We start from the raw sequence: 19,912 nt of genomic DNA on the forward strand, positions 1-19,912 counted from the left end.
TAACTAGGAAATGGCGGATGTAAATCAGCTACGGAAGGTAATATCATATTGCCGTTGAAGCGGGTGTTTTTTAGGATTTCTTCGAACCTGTACACCGCGACTCTTCTTCGATTTGAGTGCAAAGTTGTTTGTCGACTCAACAGTACCGTCGGCTATCCAAGAAGCAGTAGCGCAGATGATGTTTTGCTTGACGAGCTCTGCTAAGTTGGCCATACATCTTTTGATTCAGGCACCTGGCTAAATGGTCGTAGGGAAACTCAGCTGAAATCTACAACTGTTTGGGATATACTATTTTTAAAAACATCACCAATTTAAGAAAGCCAGTAATACTATTCTATGAATTTACGTAGTTTATAAGGCAAAAGCAATCATAACTGCACAGAAATCGATCAAATCAGCATGAATAATACGCCATAGACTACATTCGAGTTGAGTTTTACTCAAGAATAAAAGAGGAATGACTTAGATAAAATGCGTTAACCTTACTTTTGTTTACCTTACGTGGTAACCTTAGCCTAGAAAATACAAACCTAAATAGCGCCGCTCATTTAAAGAAGTGGAACAAAAACTCTTCAAAGTTTAAGGTTTACATGTAACATGGATTATTGTTTTGACTTATCAAATAAACATAGCGTATTTACAAAAATAGAAATACACTGCGATAAAATTCGATCACACTGCGGCTGAGTTTCTCCAGTGTCGCGAATTTTGTAATTCTATGGCTAGCCTTTCAAGTTTCTTGTACCAACATCTATTTGCTAAATTATCGTAATCGTCGTTTGTGTGTTTAATGCAACGTCGGCACAGGACTGCAGAAATGAGGCCTGTGCCTAAATTAACGAGGCCGCGCAACAACGCTCCTTACAAACGTTACCGAGGAAACAGGACAACGTTATATAACTCGCGTAAGTAGTTTGAAAAATGTCCAATTTATTTTTGGGCAAATAGACGTAAGTTTAATCGGCTGTATCGCAGCTGATTTAAAACAGTCATTTGTTCTGAGTCATACAGCGCTCGGAACATTTGCCACACTCATGGCTACAGCCCGAGGGTAAAAGATGCCCCTTTGAAACTATATTTTGCTGTGAAGAAAACGATTATTCTAGATCATACGCGTCAGTAGCTTCTGCCGATTTTAGATCTTCTTGCGATAAATATAGCAGCATATAAAATGCGATCAAAGATGCTTCTAATATTTCTCTAATTAAGCTGAGCGGCATAAGACCATCGCAGCAGAATAAAATTGTTCTCAAATAGGCCAAATTCAGGTCCCCCTGATCTACGATCTGTGCAGATATTATAATCACATATATATTATAATCACACCTATACTTAGTGGCGTAAAATGGTTTGCCTTCAGCATCCAAATGAAGAGGAACTGAGAATCTTACTTCTATCGTCATTGACGGAAATTATCTATTAATATTGGTCCGATGGCGGTGAAGTGCGGTTACTCACGACATCCGCGCGTGACCAGCTGACAGCCGACAGGAATGTAGTTTCATATGAATTAGATCTAAAAACCTTAAGAGTTTCGTAGCTCCCACCTCCTAGCCACCTGACATTCATCTGATTTTTATCTATAGAAAAGTTTTCGCGTGGTACATGCTCCGGATAATTTAAGTGCCATTCATTGAAAATAGGTCGTCCCAGACATACTTTTAGTAAATTCGAAGAAGGAAAACACACAACCAGGTTGAGTTTTGCGGCAAATACATACTCTAATTTGCCGCCCCCCTCCCTTCCCGCTCTCTGTCTCATATGTGCATATATTGTAACACACACTCCAATATCTTGCTAATTTAGATTTAAGGCCCCCATGTCTGAACACAGACTGATGAAATTTTGGCTACACAACTTCCCTGCCGAAATTCGTTAGCGCCGATCTAGTTGAACGGCGCCAACCTTATCTAGAATGAATGATCCGGATTTACTTGAGCAACATGTAATTGACGAAATATATGTGTTTATTAATCGTCAATCTATCCAGTCGCCGCTATGAAAGCTTTTCTATCATCTAATATATAACAGCTTCAGGTATTCATTTACGTATTTTCTCTATACAGCGCCATAACATCTTTCGTGCTAATTCTGCGTCCATCTCGAATGATTTCGTAGTTGTCTTAAATTAGCAGTAACATGGTAACGTCTATAGGATTGTCTGGCCCCTGACCAAGTAATCATATCATGCCTAGTACGCTGCCTATAGCGTCTGTGATGTTACTGATTCGCGGAGCGGTAAATTTGCGCGTCGAAAATGTGTGGTTTTGCTGAAAATACACGAGAGAACACGTATTGACGTCGGGATGTTCGACCAAGGAGCCACTCCCAACTAAGGAGATCGGCGTGTCCTAAACCTAGTGCGGACTTATCCGAAGACGCGCGTATGCTGTTAATGACTTCAAGTAACATCAAACGTGCATAAGATAAAATTTGCTCAATTACGATCCTAGATTCAGCGTCGTTGGAACCGTCGGCCAAGATTAAGATGAGCTCTCGAGCAAGCTGAATCGAAGCTCGAGCACTGGCGACGAGACGCTCGGCGCGTTCAGCGTCATTGGACGTTAGATTCAAGCCTTGAATGCTGAGGGAGAGGTTGCTATAGATTGTATCAAATTGTTTTTGTCGTTCGTTGTCCGTGTGGAGCCTTGGCGGAATAGCAGAATTCTGTAACGTATCTGACATATTAGCTAGGTGCCTCCGTAGCATGTGTGCAGCAAGACGTGAAGTTTCACCAGTTATGTTAGCTTGTCCTAATCGTACATGCTCGTCGAGTTCGCTAAGGTGACGCAAAATTTCGTTCTTGGCAGACTGCCAATGTTGACGAGGCACTGGTTTTCCGGAAGAGACTGTAACTCCGCTTTGCCTCAGTGATGAGACAGTCTGTACGGGCGGGATAATCACGTCAAACATTTTGACTGCTGGAAGGTGAACGGACTGCTCGATGACAATTTTTGCCTTGTCGTTATTTTGTGGCGTACTATTTTTACCTTCTCCATCCAAGTCATACTCTAGGAACTCTTCAGCTGATTCCCTTCTGGAATCCGTGTCTGGGGCAACAGTACTGGAATACGCCTGTGGCCAACTGTTTGGAGCTGCACCCCGAAGAAGAACTTTGTTCTGAGAACTAGCTTCGACGACAGACTCAATCAGACCGAGTCTCGCTTCGTCGGGTTCTCTTATTGGCCTGTCTTGGTACCGAGACCATTGTTTGCCTTCTTCTATCCGTTCATCGAAAGCCACTTCAGTAGGCGGTAACGTATTGCTTTCTTCAACTGATTTTGATACGAAAGGCGTTATGGTTCGTCTGTCAGGTACTATAGCCTGAAATGCAGGACAACAATGGGTTCAGAGATGAGTCAGTGGATCAGGCAGTGGATAGGTGCCGCCGGGAAAATTTTCACGCCATCACCTAAAAGTGAAAACCCCGACTACGATGTGCACCTCCCGCGGAACACTGCAACAAAATTTTTCTCCCTTCAAAAATAATAGACAAATAATAAATTTTTGCGCAGTCATGATCGTTGGCCTTTATTGAAAGCGATAGACTTACCTCGTTGTTGAGCCCTGCACCCGTTGCTAAGTCTGTTTTGGGCAGTGGAAGGCGTTCGGTGGTGTAAAAGTTTTCGCGGCGAGGCAGCGGATAATTGGCAGCGTCATAAAATTCGTTTGAAAGAATTGGTAGGGTAACATCATCATCTGGACCTAAATCGCCATTAAACGAAATGGTCTTATTGTGAAAATTATGATTTTCGGTAAGTACTTAGATTTCTAAGGCAGACAAGGTCAAAACAACTGAATCTTCATTAAACTCATATGTGTCTTCGTTGACAAGGTTTAATTATTATTTTGATAGTGAACTGTAATAAATAAGCAGTCGTTTAGCCGTGTATTTCCCTTTAGAATAATGAACACCGAATAGATTTCACAGAATTTAAAATTATCGTAGAGCGCAAGCTATATCGTAAGTATAAGAAAGTGAAATCGAGCAAGATCATTTTTGTTTGATCGTCCTCATTTACAAATAATTCGTATTTTATAAAACTTTTTTTTTTTTTTTTGTTCAACATACCATTATTACACGGTGGGTAATGTTGTTCCATTTGTTGCCCGTGACTAATAAGGTGTTAATTCGATCAGGCATTTTTGTATGGGTTCAATTGAATCAATGCTCGAACAACATTTCTATATCTTAACGCAGTGATATTCTCTATCGAAAAAATCATAAAAAATTGCTTAATTTCGAAACATGGTGCAAAAATATTGACAGATCTAGTGTCTAGTAAGGAGATTATATATAGATAATGTGATTGTGGGTATTGATTATGGCTCAAATGAGAACCGTTTACCCAAGTGGTAACAATTCAATAATAAACTAAAAAGTTTCTGTGGACAGCGATGGGCCAATCATATTTTATGTCGGGCTTATATGTCTCTACGCTGCTATGACTTTAGGATTATATGACTCAACTTGATCATTGGACGAACATAGCCAGTCATCTGGCAGCCAAATCGGAATTTTTCATGGCTTTATCGAACGGTAGATGTGTTAATTTTCCAAATGATCTCAAAGAAATTTTCACCGGATTTTTCCAGCCGATAACGTTTTTTCCGCTTATTTTTAACGTACAGTAGTAGTATCACGCAATCTTAAAGCTCCTTGGTAATTTTTTTTTTTTTTTTTTAGTAATGCTAGAACCGCCTGGCATGCATTCTCGGTGCACACTTCTATGGCTTAAAAATGACTTTGGACAGGAGCTTCGTTTCACACGTGGATCTTACTACTTTCTTCGGGTGAACTCACCTAAAAGACCATAGTTGGCGATTATGCTTTTCTTTTCCAGCTCATACCCGTTCACTCACATCTGACTACCTGTAATGACAGGTAGTAAATCCGACTTTTCTTTACGTACGTTAGGGTTTCTTTGAGATCATTGTTGACGGGTGTTTTGAAATCTAGATCCTTTGGCACAGCTTTCGCTGTGAACGCTTCCTTCTTCAAGTAATCTTTTAAGATAGGCTGTCATGGATCATGCGAGTTGGCAATTTCTATAGCGAGTTTTGTAAGGACGAGACACGACGATTCTTCAGCATGATGTATACTTTTTCGCGTCTTCTTCTGTACTCGCTGTCTTCAAAAGCCTTCTGTAGCGTTGCCACTACACAAGCACTTAACAAAGAATACGATGCACCTTATTCGGTACTCCATATTCGTTTTCTAAAAAAAGAAACGCCGACGACAACCACCTACTTTGAAGTTCTTGCCAAATAGAAAGCGTACGTGTGAATGCTCTGAAGTTTGATCCGTGATTAACAGATGGACAGGTAAGTGCCGCACCACAAGCCTGATTATGACCAGGCCTTTGCCGGCCTTTTGTCAACCTAAGCCAGGTATTTTTTGGGTTCAGTAGTACACGAAGTTTTCTCTGCAAAAGGCCTGAATTTAATATATTACAAATACCAAGGCACATAGACCTTACACTTCTTACCGCTTTATCAGGTCATTTCATTATATGAGCTAGACGCGTGTCTTTAAAATACTAGCGAATGCAGCCTCCAGTTGATGCGGCATCGTAACCTCATATAGATATGATAATACTTGTCGAAATTAGACGTTATACCTTTTCGGTGCCTTATGGGGTCGGTCTGTAGCGCGTTGCTACGGTAACCGCTAGCTAATGAACATGCAGCCTCGCCGGCTCAAATCTCAGTGTTGGTAAAAATCACAACCAGACATAAATAGTCAAAAAATAAGAAAGGTAAGAAATTAAATGAACTGGAGCGCTATTATTAAGGTTAATAGCTCAGTGAGGTTTACCTGATAAGTCCAACGGGTTTAGACTTTTAACGAGATACACCCTCAATATCTAAAAAAAAAAAAAAAAGTAATTTCCAGGATTTGGAAGAAAGGTTTTCTTGCCTTGAACAACTTTGCCTTACAGTCTGTTTCACTTAAATGCCTGTTTTCTGTGACTTACCAAATGGCTCAACTGTAGCAGGCTCGACCTGGGCTATCTGCAACGCCGCGTCTGGGGTATTTTCCTCTACAGACCTTTGTAGTGTTAACGAAGTAGTGGGCTTGATGTTTGAAATTACTAACTTACGATCTGCTCGCTGCACAGGCCCAGTTGTCGACTGTAATTTTGTATTATTGCTCGTTATTATTTTTCCCAATTTGGTTGTATCAACTCGTCGACGTTGTTGGATCGCAACGCGTAAAAACAACGTTCTCTCATTTCTTGTTTGATCGCTAATTAACATCGATTGTTCTTCATTATACTGTTTTTTTCTGCTAGTGATACATAGATTATAATTAATCTTAACTACTCTTGATACAAATATCTGTCGGAGCTCTCATATCAAAGACATAAGAGGTGTAGTTATTCGATTGTCCATGGCACAGTCTTTTTTGCCTCCAATAGATATTACCGCCACGATTACTTCACATACGTGTAGCAATTACAAAGCTCAAGGCAAATATAGTTGTTTTTTTTTAAAGTTTTTGAATACAGTTAAAGACGTACCCTATAGAGCACGGCATTTTCAAGCCTAGGCAAGCCAGTCATCGAGATAGCATAGTCCGCATTTTCTATTGGTAATTTACCATCTCGCTCTGGAAGCCCCATATCGTCGTTAGATCCATAAGATTGGACTGAACTTGACGACATATATCTATTGTGGGGCGGGTTCGTTGACGAATCACCGATGACGGTGCTATCAGCACCATCTATTCCAATTCCATTTGATGTAACCTCGTACATTTCTTGGTTAATATTCAACGAAGTTGCAAGCTGCGCTTGGCGTTCCTCAATAGCCTGCTGCTCATTTTCGGTGCTAGTATTTCTTAAGGAAGTATTTTTATAAATTTGAGTTACTTCCGTTATTACATCGTATAAGGGAGATTGCGCGCTTGAATCCGTGGAGAGAGCGCTGCGATCGACATCTGACGGTCTGTCACGCAGTTCTAATCCGTAGAGCGATTCGCTTGATGTTTGATAGAACTCATTATCGACCTCGACACTTGACTGCGCAGTAACGGCGCCGAGGAGTGGCCACTCTGATCTATTGATAGTACCAGTCGTTGGCTTTAATTCTATAAGCTTGGGTCTTAGTATTTGCAATTCGCTGCTAACTCCTATTTTGTGATCACTCATTGGTAGGAACATATCTAAGGTAGGCACGCCATCAGTTAATGCAGTTGACTCCGTGATGCTTGTAAAGGACTCAGAAGGTATATTTTTAGCGGATGTTGATTCTTGCCAAGTGCGCGTCGTTATTCGATGTGACTTCACCCATTCTTCTTGATGAATAGAAGAATCCGTTAAGGTCAACGTGTTTTCAGCTTCAATGTACGAAGGTTGCGACTGAACTCTATCAGTTATTTTTGGCACTATCTCAGTCGCTACCGTATTTGAAGCGAGTGGCTCTTTCTCGTCTGAGTAATCAATCTTTGCAGGTAGACTTTCCTGTTCCTTTGGTCGTGTTTCTTCGATCGAGCTTCTTGGTTGAGGTGAGCCGATCCCGTCCAAAAGGAACTCAACGTCTGACGAAGAGCTGGCCTTCACGGTGGTATCCGATTGTGTCTTATGTGTAGGCTGCAGCGCAGAGCTAAAAGCGAACGACTCATCGGGTTTATCGGTAAACCCTCTGTAGTCAACCTCACCGAATTCTGTCATTGTACTTTCAGTACGAATATCTCTTGAACCATGCAGTTCACTTGATATTGTTTGTCCCGAATATTCAGCCTCCGTCCGATCTCGTCCACTGTAATTCATATCTATAGATGCGATGGTACCTTGATCTGAGGCTTTTTCGGGGAACATTGTTGTACTCGCATACTCTGCTCCTAGATATATCGGAAACTGCGTAGAACTGCTTGGCCTGTCTTCACTTGTACTGATTACCTCTGTCTCATCAACTATTGCCATGCCATTGCTTGTTGGAATGGGTGTTTCAGTCTTGCTATCGACAGGTATTCCTCGGGGAGTAAGTTTTGTGTTCGTAGGCATGGTGTATGCTGCTAAAGAATCTCTTTGATCTGTAGGCACAGCTGGCTCGGGGATCTCTTTTACTTCAGGGGTGACTACAATTTTGGCAGTAACAGTATTGCTGTTCTCACTTGTGTTCTTTTCTATCTTGGCCGGATAGTTTTGCTCATACGTAAGGTACGCTTTGTCAGTTGAAGCTACTCGAACTTCGGAACTTTCATCTCTAGCGCTCGATTCGAGTGTTGCCATTGCGATTGGCTGCATATAGTCTTCGTAACTTTCCATATGCCATAAAGATTCCTCAGTTTCCGACGAATCTGTTGTAGTGAAATCCATTGTAGATGAATTATCAACGGTTTGATCCTCATAATCATAATCATTCATCACTTGGGTCAAATCTTTGTTTGCTGTCGGTGTTCGATAACTGATCTGTTCTAGGCTTGAAGCCTCAGTTGCCGGAGTGGTTGTCCTCATAACAGTGATAAATGCTGTTAGCCAATCTGGACTAGGACTACTCTCCGGTACTTGGCCTAGAGAAAAATCAAATGATTGATTGACGCTGTCTGCTATTGCGAAGGGACTCACCGTGACTGAGTGGGCTTTTGTGGTAACTTCCGTTGATGTATCTACTTCTTCAGCAGATCTTACACCTAAATCGTCAAATTGGTTACTATTATCTAGTTCTAAAGTATCAATGGTTTTTTCCTCTTTCAGATCTTCTGCGGACCTTTGCAAATTTTCAGCGTAGAAGTGGCTCCTTAAATGCATCACTGCATCTTCGGCTGTAGAAAGAGGCATTTCTTTAATGGTGGAGAACGGGGCAGAAACTATTGCATCAGCCTGAACGACCTCTGTTGATGACTTCTGACTAATGTTTTTGGTAGAATTTTCCAGCTTATCGGTAGAACCTGCGTCCACCCAGTCCGTTGTCACCGTAACAGTAGGAAAACCTGCAATGGACTCGTTTGGTGTTACTTTGCTTAAGTTTAACCTACTTATCATATCAGTATCAAACACTTCGATGGAGGTTAGAGCGCTACTTGTTTCTCTTCCATATCTCGTTGGAACCGTCTGCGTCTCTGTGATTCCGACAGCTGCAAATGATTCTGGCGTCGTGTCAACAGAGTAAACTTCCACATGTTTAGTGCTAAAGAGCTCGTCAACGTTAGCTACCTCAGTTGACATCTCTGCTACGGTGCTTGCTTCGATGCCGAGGTTATTATTAGCTGTTGTAACTGCACTGACAAATGGCATACTCGTAGCCGTGAAGTCTTCTCCAACTACAGACTCAGAGTAAGCGTGGCGAACAGGTGCTTCAAGTTCTGTTCGATCAGCATCAGAACTATTAATATTTATGAAATCAGTCGAAGAAACAGCTCCAGGTAGATCGACTTCGATGTACGCCGGAACAGTCTGTAGCTTTTTGTTCTCAATTGTTTCCCTCTCGATTTCATAATCCGTGGCATCTGCCTGAGGACTTGGAGTATACGCCACTTCGTTCGGATGAACTATGTCCATCTCCAATGTACGGGTCTCAGTTGGAGCCTCAGGCGGGGTTCTCATGTCGATTGGGTCGAAATTCACCGTTTCTACTGGAATTGAGGAGGGTTGTCTTTGAACAGGATACTGATGCCAGCTCTGTTTCTCTATATACGGAATAAAAGTAACTTCCTCCACACTGGCAAAGTTGTCCATGGGGGGGCTTACCCCTTGTCGTATATGGTTAGGATAGGCAAGATCAATGTTAACTTCGTCTTGCGACACGTTACTTTCACTATCATCGGAAACGGACTCCCCTGGAATAGTCTGAGCATATGAGGCGTGGATCTCTCCAGAAGGCGTCCACTGCTCTGACAAAAGTGTCATCGGTTCGGCCGGCACAGTATACGTTCTAAGTAACTCCCGAGAACCAGAACTGTATGATGATAATGGCTTAGTCAGAGTGGCTCCAATGGTGAACCGTGAGATATCATCAGTCCATGTGAGGTCCTGAATGGGCTGAACGGAACTAGCGGGACTCCAAATGACGAACTGTGATTGCGGTGACGGTGTTATAAGAGCCCGAACTACCGAGTACTAAAAACAAGAAAATCGGCAACATTAAGTTACTTGTATGCCAATCGAGGTTAGCTATTAAAAGAATCGTTTATCGTTTCGATACGATTACTTCAACAAGAGTATTCGAGGCTATGCAGTTAAAACTAGTACAGCCAGTTAGAACTCTACAAAGCGAACCTTAGCATTCATGATTTTCATTGAAGGTAGTCTTGAGGCTACGACCAGAAGGACATTTCCATGGACCATAGACCCAGCCAAACCGTTACAAGCTAGACAAAACTGGGTAACATGCGAGTAAGCACATCCCGAATAGAATAATTTGCTAAGTTTTGAGTTTTACGTCCGATATCGATGTTAGCATTCCATCGGATGGTTGGCACCCAGCACAAAAAAAAGTCTATTTATACCCGGGTTTGAACCTAGATCGTAACGTACCCGTAACATTAGCATGCATGCATGTTACCACCTAAGCTATCACGGTAACGCTAAGAGAGACCCTAGCGATACTAAGCCATATGCACTCAGGACGTGAGAATTTATGTGGAATCGGTCTAGAAAGCGGCTTTTTTTTGCACTTGAAGAACAAACACTCTCCACTGGGGCTTTTTATGGTTATGCGCAAAGCATCGTACAACGACAAAACTGCATTTCAAAAGCCCCTGCCAACACTGATTATTATTTCTACAACAATACAGTGGTATATATATATTAATCTATCCATTTATTGAATACAGCCTCGTCCATAAGGCCATGACGTTTTACTAGCTATTTGAAATAGTGGTTGCCTGCTATTACAATTTCGTATTGTCTTTTAGAAATACGTACGAGATTTCCGTTTGCAATAAACCTTGGATTTCTCTATTTTAGCTATGGGATTCTGTTTATCGCTTATTCGTTATAGCGAAAAAGGTTTATAGAGAACCTCAAATGATGACGATATCTTTCTCGCTCTCTCTTTTTTTTTATTAAAATAGAGTGTAGAGCGGAAAAATGCTTGTTAGCTGTGATAAAGACGGCAAATTACTCTTTTATCTGTATAGGATTACATGAGAAATGAGAATCTCTGTAGATTAAAATGCGATCATGTACTCACGCGGCTGATAACATGTATCTTACCCAGAAATCAAGTAAAATAAGGAATCTATGCCTTTTACGTGGATTTAAGTGGCTTTTTGATTTTTTCTCAGCAGACATTAGTGCTAAATAACACCGTGAATAAAACGGCACCTGATTTAACATGTTACAAACAAATAATTACATAAAATCAAATTATTATTGTTTCCTTGAAGAAGATTTTGATACGTTTAATATCGCATACTACTTTTTTTTTTTTTTTTGTAAATGAAGCTGTTATTCAATTCAGTAATATGCTTCAAAGCTTATCCTGAAAATGCACGTCTTAGGCCTTCTGTAAATGGACGAGATCAGTTTGGATCAGGATAAGGTTTAGATAGAATTGTTAAAATACGGTAACTTAGCGGGCTGTTTCTATATGTTTACAATTTACATTTCAAGGAGAAGTAGCAATTGGTAGTTAGTTTCGACGACAGGTACCTGTATCACTACAGATGCCTAACTCGCATACTTTACAACATCGCGCTCCCAACCAGTAAAAACCTAGTTTGAAAAGCAAGCAACAATGGCATCATCGAAACAACGTTAGCTTTGAGCCTACTATTGAATAATACTACTTACGTGCGGCACCGTATCATATCCGAAAGACTCAACCGTATTGGATATATTATCCGAACTAAATGATGCACCTATCAATTGCAATCTATCCGCGTCTGTCTTTGGCGTTTCGGATGCTGTGAGCATTAGCTCAATAGGGACTATGTTGTTCCGCATCGGGTGTCTGACTGATGTCCTATTCAACCACAGAGGTACAGACGCAACAGTTTCTGCTGTTACAATTTCTGTGGAGACCGAATGGTCGCTCTCGATTTCGATGTCGGCGGTACTGACTTTGGGGCCGCTTGTTGTAGAAACCATCACGCTAGCCAGCTTTTCGCCCACTTCTGTGACTTCAACCGTATCTGCACTGTCGGCGGCAGAAGGTATTTCCGACGTGACGGTAAAGATCACCTCTGTAGCGACCATTTCAGATACGATATTCGTTGAGGGCAGCGCTTCCACGGCTGCTTCGGTGGTGATTTCTTCCAGCGCTATTGATGACGTTGTGAAGTATTTGGCTTCATCATCCGTTCTTGAAGCTGTAGGCGTTTCCTCAGCGTCCAGTTGTGCTGTTTCTCGATACAGTTTTATGTGCTCTATCACGTTTTTCATATGAGCCTCCGAGCTGTGTATGAACTCCGTGTTAGATTCCGTTACGGTCCATTCCGTGCTAAACACCTCACTTAGTTGCTCTGGAGTGATGCCGGTTGTTACTTCTACGGGTTGTACGAGGTCCATCACGGTCCTCAGAACATCTGTTGTGTATGTCGCGGTGACAACTTCGGTGAGCAATGTTTCAGGTTGTTCAGTGGTCGTTACGAATATTTTCGTCGTGGTCGTCGCATATACTTCAGCCTCTTTGTCGACTATTTCTGTTAAGGCATCCATAGGCGGCAGCTTGGTGGTACGTTCTATCGGGATAGTACCATGGATAGTCTTCATGTCAAGCACGTCCGTCACTGAATCCGTGTATAGCACTACGGTATGATCCTTTTCTGTGATCCGTGGTTCAGTAGCTTCTACCTTATATTCATATACTTCGGTTTCACCGTGAAAGACTTCAGTCGCAAGCGGCGCAGCAGGTGGAGGAGTCGTCGATAGCATGGCAATCTGAATTTGAGAAGTTTCCATTTCGTACAGTTCCGTCGTAGGCCCAGAGTACTGCACTTCGGCGTCGATCATCTCTGTGGAAAAACGAGGTCGCTCTGCAATTGCAATTACTTGTGGTTTTGAAATTCTAGAAGAAGCTTCGGATATAGCGACGATATAAGCATTTTCATTCTGAGATTTTTCACTCGTGGCTGTCCAATGAATCCCATCGAAAATGGTCATTTCAGTGGATTCAGCCGCTTCGTATCCAGCTACCGTGGTATACACATCAGTTTCGCTTGAAATGGTTTCTTCAGATGGTACAGTGAATATAGCTTCGGTAACGGTTAGCACTTCAACACGCTCCGTCGAAGCAGGTTGTGGCTGGGTTTCTGTGTAAAGAAGCTGTTCGCTGGCTTCTTCGATGTTAACCAACGACAAACTTTCCGTATAAACTAGTTGTGATGGTGTTGTCGTTTCATAGATTACCGCCGTAAATGATTCAACCGGCGGCTTTGTATAAGCCACTAGAAATTCATTTTGAGTAATCCCTTTCGAAGCAAAGGATTCGCTAAAAATAACGTGCTCTGTAGCAGGCGATTCGGTTTCAGGATGCTCGGATAGGACCATAAAACTAGATTCGGTGGTACTGCCCAGGTCAGTTTGTTGTCTCCAGGTCGATGCACCTATACTAGACATATCTATTTGGTTGTTGTTTTGTACATTCTTAGTTACGTCAATTGATTCTGCCGTTTCGACATCATATTCAAGACCGGTAGGCTCTGAGTGGGGTAACATAGTCGTTTCGACGATTTTGGTAAACGCAATGTCCGTTGGTATAGCAGCCCCAGGTTCATATGTAGTTACGTGTAAGATATCATATGGAGTTGGCGGAGCAGACGTAGCATTCGTGCCAATAACTAAATCTACTTTTCCTTGTACAGCTCGATCTTGTCCTACATCTATGCCCTGGATATGCGTAGCCTGCTGAACGGCTTCGGGATAAGGCATTACCCGAAGAAGTGGACTGTAAGTAACAGACTGTTGTTGAGTTGACCCCTGGCATGGACAGAGTCTCTGAGGCCAGGGATAAACCCAACGTCCTTTCGAACTGTATAGCGTCCCATTTTGTGCACTGAAGGCAAACTGTGGGGAAATTGGTGGATAAGCAACATAAGATAGTCCATTAAATTCACTGTTGTACGACTGAACCGCGTACCAGGGCTGATTCATAGGCAACAACGGAACAGCCATCCATGGTATCATCAGTGGCTGTGGCTGGCAGCCTTGGCAACATTTTGTTCCTGATCGTTTCAAATATTCCACAGTATCAACTAGCGTGTTTATCAGTCGATGAAAATCGTTGGCATCCAGGGTCACAGTACCGTTTCTCTCCTCTGTTGGAGTGGTTCTATCAAATAGGGGGTACGCATTGCTAAGCGAGGTCACCAACGAAGCCCAGACGCCAGCGGCTAGCAAAAGCACGACAGAACCCTGCCTCGTCGTCATCGTTCAACTTCTGCTCGATCACTAAGTAAGTTCTTAGACCTATTTGTAAGCACGGTTACGCGCATACATACTCGGGTAGCATTTTTTACGGGAGGATATAGGTCTTCGCTTAGCCCGTTTGTTAATTATGTTCCATGTATCACTCCGTCCTCCTTATTTTCTTGTCTGTCTCCTTGTTCGTTATCGTTATTACAAGTTGCGAGTGTACGGGTAAGATAACAACAACACTAACGCGATTCCTCCCAACTTGGCTTTTAATTCTCATACACAAACAACTACAGTGTAAATTAGCCGAGCGACCCCCTCGTGCCGCGTAAATCCTTGTCAGTCTTGCCAGCAAAAGACCGTTGCCAACCGTATGATTATGATGCCGTGGGCAGCAGGCTGACACAGGCCGGCGTCTTAAAGTCGATAGCTCAGCCTACCGCGGCCGAGGCGACTAAGGAAACATGAAAATAACGAATGTCTCCATGGGCTGGAATGAGCCTATCTGTCTGTCTTGATCCTTCATAAACTAAAGCTAGCTACTATTCCTTTATCCGGCCGCTGAGCTAATTCCGAGCTAATGCTTACTGTGACTAAGACGTATACGACGACTGCGCTCGTTTAACGTCCGCCGGATGCAGCTTCTGTAATGGTTTGCCTGGGGTCGCTCTGCGTACGTACGACTCCGCGTAAGCCTGTGTGAGTCTGTATTTCTGAAAGAAAGCGTATTGGTTGCTACAGGCGTATTTTAATATTCAAGTGTGTTAGCGTTTCGTAGCTGTGTGTGTTTAGCAGGTGCCTGTGTGTCTTTGTGGTTATTTTCCGGGCTTGCGCTATGACGCGCAGCACGACATAAGGGAAAAATGGCGGTTAGATAGTCTCGAGCGTTCACAATGACACAGTTGTGTCACGATCCCCGTTTATATTTCGCCCGAAATTCGATCAAATGGCTAGAGGTAGGAACAGGTGAATTTGTCTCACAGGTTCTAGCAACATCGTCAAGCTGCTCAGGAACTGCACGTATTCAGCCAACTTTCCAAAAGAATAACGATACGCTATGGATGTCAAGGATAGCTACACACTGACTATTGCCATACGCAAGGTACACTATTGCGTCGAGCGCTAGGATTGAGACAGTCAAGAAGGTCCTACACGTAGCCGTTTTCAGAATAAACGAGCTGATCGAGCCGCCGGCGCAGCACCCAATATTATATAAACGTCATCCTTCTTCCTGAGCGCAAACAAGAAGAGTAAACTGAATAACATTGCCCATAATGGGATACAACGCTGCAATGGCACCGTATGCATGCATGCATGCACGCACGACGGCCGCAATCTATATCACTTACTGAAATGCAATATATATGCAGACCCCTAGGCACTGGCTAACCCTAGACGAATATATGGGTAAAGCATGGTGGCTGCCCCGCCACGTAAACAACGTTAGGTTGACAACCTGATTACCGCCTAATGTGTATGATATACTAGCCTCATCCATGGTATTTTAACTAAATGCGAAGCGACTCTTGATTATAAGCAATAGAGGTGCTGAAGCAGTCTGTAGGGTTAACTCAAAGATCATGGCAAAAGCAAGCACACGACTGTGCTCCTCATAAAGGCTACGTCAACATTATGCTAAACCCGTTCCTACAACTACAAGACCTTTCCATACTGCCAATAAGCTCACCATCGAATAAGCTCGAATCCATCAACCTAGTTCTTCTGCATGCAATAGAACTTGACTGCTAACGAAGGGTCATGACTTTTAGCTTTTACTATCGGAGAATTAGAGCTGAATTAGGATGCGAATTAGTTTTGCGCGCTATTTTAGTTGAAAGAAAAGTCTCCCACAAGGAAGCAGTATCGGTGACGATTTTGTTTTCAGCGAAAGGCAATAGAAGCCTTTGAATAATTGAAGTAGCTTTGTATTTATCAAAAGATATTGTATATATCTAGCAAACGTGACTTCCGTAACGTAGGTAAATGTCTTATCTGCCTACAATTGCCCCTATAAAAACTAAATACTAAACACTTTTTCATGATTAGACGAAGCATCGATTCGCAAAAAAAAAAAGAGCAGCCGAAAACTTAATCTGGCCATTTGGCATATTTTTTTTGCTGAATTTGCACATGTTAGAACTGTCTTTTTTACATCCATATCTACTTAGCGTAACCACCATTCACCACGATTATATCTTCGATTCAGGACAGGAACCAATCATAGTCTCACTTCAGATGCTCTCTTTACAATTTTACAGGCATGCTTAAGATAAAGGCATTTGCTAATCAGTTGACGATGACAAAAAGTGATTGACTCTTGCTCTATTATGCTCCATATAGAGTAGACAAACAAGCCCAATTTTAGGCTGTTCGGCCGCAATATGTACCCACGTCAGAATACGCCTCGAGTAGCTAGTCCTGCACTTTGCGCCATTACAATGGAGGAATTAAGACTTTCGCCCAGCCAACTTTGCACAATAGTTTGAAGAACACGCGGACAAAACTTATAATTAAAAAAAAGAACTGCGTTCTTGGAAGTGGTACGATGGCTTAGCGTTTCTTTCACTGGATACATCGCTCAATACGTGAATGTTAACCGAAAAAGTTTCTCTTTGTCCAATCTCCCAAAGAGCAAATATACTGTGAAAGGATCGCTAAACAAGTTAGCGATCCTTTCGACGGTTGAGCCTTACGTGAATACATACACCTATTTATTAGCTCAAAAGAAATTTGTCCCATTTCTATAACCTATCTGAAGTTTCCGTGAACAATCCGTAACGTAGTGGCCGTACCCACATTAGGTCTCTTCACTAACGAATCTATCGAGACAAGCGTAAGAAATGTATTTTTCGACGGCACTGATTATCTCTGGAGTCAATATGGTTTTTTGTCGTAGGTTTTCTGTTGCATAGGCCATTTGGTACATGTGGGGAAAGGCAAGCTGCAAGGACACGGGCCTGGATCGAAACACCGCGAACATGTCCGCCGGAAGCTATATAATGTCACACAGTAGGACTGAATTGATTATCAGAATGCATTTTTCCTTTCGCTGTAAATAATGATTTTTATAGTTGTTTACCTATCATCCGGTAATATATCGTGATTTTCATATCAGCCGGACCGAGTGTTCTTTCAGTTTGCCGTAATACATATTTCACTTTGCCAGGTTTATACTTTTTCTTGAAAAACTGAGCTTTGTTTTAAATATGGGATTAACATAAGTTGAAATAGCCGTAAGTAGAGCTATTGGGCACACCGTTTCAGCGGTGCGTACATGCGACACAACCATCGCACTCCAGTCTTTTTTTCTAATATCATATGTAATAATCCACAAATGAGTTAAGCATTTAAGCCACTTTTTCTAAGACACTTGACTTAGTTTGGTACGCTTGCCGTTACAGATCTAAAATGTCGAGCTCTTCTTGTTTTTTGCTCTCTATAACTTATTTCCTATAACTCTGGTTACTGTGTCTCTATGACTAATTCTGCGGAACAACGAGCCCACAAATGCTGCTCCAGCCAACCGCGAGCCAATCTTGCTGACACCTTCCATATTTTATTTACCATTTTTTATTTATACAGTTTACCGATATTTTAGTCTACTGACTGTAGTGAAACCGTCACGTCAGGCATATCGAGTTCTATGACTTAATAAGAAAATGATATGATAATTTTAGTCATCGTTCAAATAGTGAAGCACTGCGACAACGCATGATTCAGAGAGTTTATTAGGAAAACCTCTCAGGTTGAAACACCCGTGCTTCAGGGGGACAAGGTACGTGCTGTGTACTATAAATATAAAGCCCAAGGTTCAGTCTCGTATAGGTTAGATAGTTTGATTCAAACAATATAAGCTTGGCTTTTTCTTTATCTCGTAGGTAAATAGCACCAAAAATATGGACAAGCAACAATTCTGTCAGCGACGATTAGCTCTGTGGATTCTTCAAAAAGACTCCAGAACTAAGCATCAGAATGCCGAGGTCGAGAAGGGCCGGCTTGAACAGAGTGTAGTGAAAACAATTAGCCAAAAATATCTACGAGTACAAGACAGGGCGAGCTTGCTTAGAAGTCATGGCCAGCAGAGTTTCGTCAAATGTGGCACGCAGGCAACCTTTATCGCGATAGGCACCCCCGTAAGTTTTTGTTCGAAAATCATCGCCGTGTTCTCTGAACCGTTTTCTTTTTTATTGATACCCTACTAATATTAACAGGTACCCAACTTCATACCACCAACAATACTAACTGAACCCGTTAGGGTGATGACGACACGTATTTCTTCACCAATCTACGTAGGTTATTTATAATTAGAAAAAAGGCAACAACAAATTGATACTTTGGCTTGAAATAGTGATCAATATACCGAATAATTGCCTATCTTAACAACTCACTAAGACGTTAGATTAAATAAATACATATTTTCATGTGAATCTGTGAAACGTAACATACTGATTACCTAATAGCGACATGATAGCCAAATGACAGAACTATCAATCAATGCTTTCTTCGTACATTAGATTTTAGAGGCTTTCAAAATGAAGTGGCTCATTTCCTTCTACCTTCGCCTGAATTGTCTGTAGTTGAAATAGAATTAAAACAGATTCCAATGCCAAATCAGACACAAGGTAAAATGTGAATGTAGCGCGTACTATTTCACTTGGATGAAAGATACTGATCAAAACCCGATACATCCGCATGATTATCGAGAGATGAAGCCCAGTATCCGTGAATGGCAGTTAGAAATGAACTTGTTTAGAAAAGCAATTTTACACAAATATCACTTCTACAGTGGATACTCTATCCAACTTTTAGTGACTAGGGTCGTAAGTTATACTATATATATATATATATATATATGACCGTACTACTATACGTATATTTGTCCTTTTAGGCTTTGTGTTTCACCGAGTCTGGAACCGCTATTATACTGATTCCTCAGCTTAAGCATTGCCCCTGCTTTCTGTGCCCAACACATTCATCCCTCAGATTTTATAGACGTATTACATTTGAAATATTAAGTGGACTATCTCCTTCTCAACAACACCTGCATGATGCTACCATCAACATTTTGTGCCTGTTTTTACGAAGAGCGAGGCTTGAGGTTCGATGAATATATAATAAAGTTCTTTTGACATCAGCCTTCTTATGTTTTTATAGATATGCTTGTTGCTTTGAGTTGACAAATTAAGAGAACAATGAAATAGCACAACCGTGTTATCATAGCGTATCGCCGACAGTGCTAATACGTCCGTCAAATGTATCGAATTCCTAAATATACCATATGTTTAAGCGTATATTGTACCTGAATGGCTTTAACGCCGTATGATCCTGTTGATCAGCAGCAGGTGCTTTGCACCAGATAATCATTTAAAACAACCCATCCTGGTACTCTTTGCTACCTCGTTGCTCGTATAGAGGCGGCCAACGTAACACTCCCTTGCCTTGTTTTGTAGCCGGTACTATGGCGGTTAGCTGCTAATGGATTCAAAATGTTTAAATGGCGCGTACATTCAAAAAATGATTAAAGACGGAGCGAAACCCGAGACTGTGCAAGAAGCAGCTAGGGCCATTGCGGATAGACACTTTTCCGCTAAAAAGGCATCTAGCGAATT

At 41.9% G+C, this 19,912-nt stretch overlaps 1 protein-coding gene and 1 long non-coding RNA gene across 2 annotated transcripts; one reads left to right on the plus strand and one right to left on the minus strand.

Annotated features, from left to right (window-relative positions):
• The first annotated feature begins 818 nt into the window (after nucleotides 1-818).
• Nucleotides 819-19,407, plus strand: LOC147753973 (uncharacterized). Its single transcript, XR_015311375.1, has 3 exons — nucleotides 819-905; nucleotides 18,182-18,436; nucleotides 19,192-19,407. It is a non-coding gene; the product is annotated as an uncharacterized LOC147753973 (long non-coding RNA).
• LOC111261106 (uncharacterized) lies at nucleotides 1,930-9,314 on the minus strand. Its single transcript, XM_022834364.2, has 4 exons — nucleotides 6,525-9,314; nucleotides 5,979-6,135; nucleotides 3,554-3,705; nucleotides 1,930-3,324 (listed from the first exon to the last, which is right to left on the minus strand). Exons 1-4 carry the CDS (start codon nucleotides 9,240-9,242, stop codon nucleotides 2,221-2,223), a joined length of 4,131 nt encoding a protein of 1,376 aa, XP_022690099.1. The 5' UTR covers nucleotides 9,243-9,314; the 3' UTR covers nucleotides 1,930-2,220.
• Nucleotides 19,408-19,912: the final 505 nt, after the last annotated feature.

This window comes from Varroa jacobsoni, unplaced genomic scaffold, assembly GCF_002532875.2.
Source record: "Varroa jacobsoni isolate VJ856 unplaced genomic scaffold, vjacob_1.0 scaffold_60, whole genome shotgun sequence".
Lineage (NCBI taxonomy): Eukaryota > Metazoa > Arthropoda > Arachnida > Mesostigmata > Varroidae > Varroa > Varroa jacobsoni.

Bases quoted from the DNA above. Each gene is read 5' to 3' on its own strand.
- LOC111261106 (XM_022834364.2), bottom strand. From the start codon at position 9,242: ATGCCATTTGTCAGTGCAGTTACAACAGCTAATAATAACCTCGGCATC. The intron at 3,706-5,978 runs GTAAGTCACAGA...ATGGCGATTTAG, and splicing joins TGCTACAGTTGAGCCATTTG to GTCCAGATGATGATGTTACC. The intron at 3,325-3,553 runs GTAAGTCTATCG...CCTGCATTTCAG, and splicing joins GTGCAGGGCTCAACAACGAG to GCTATAGTACCTGACAGACG.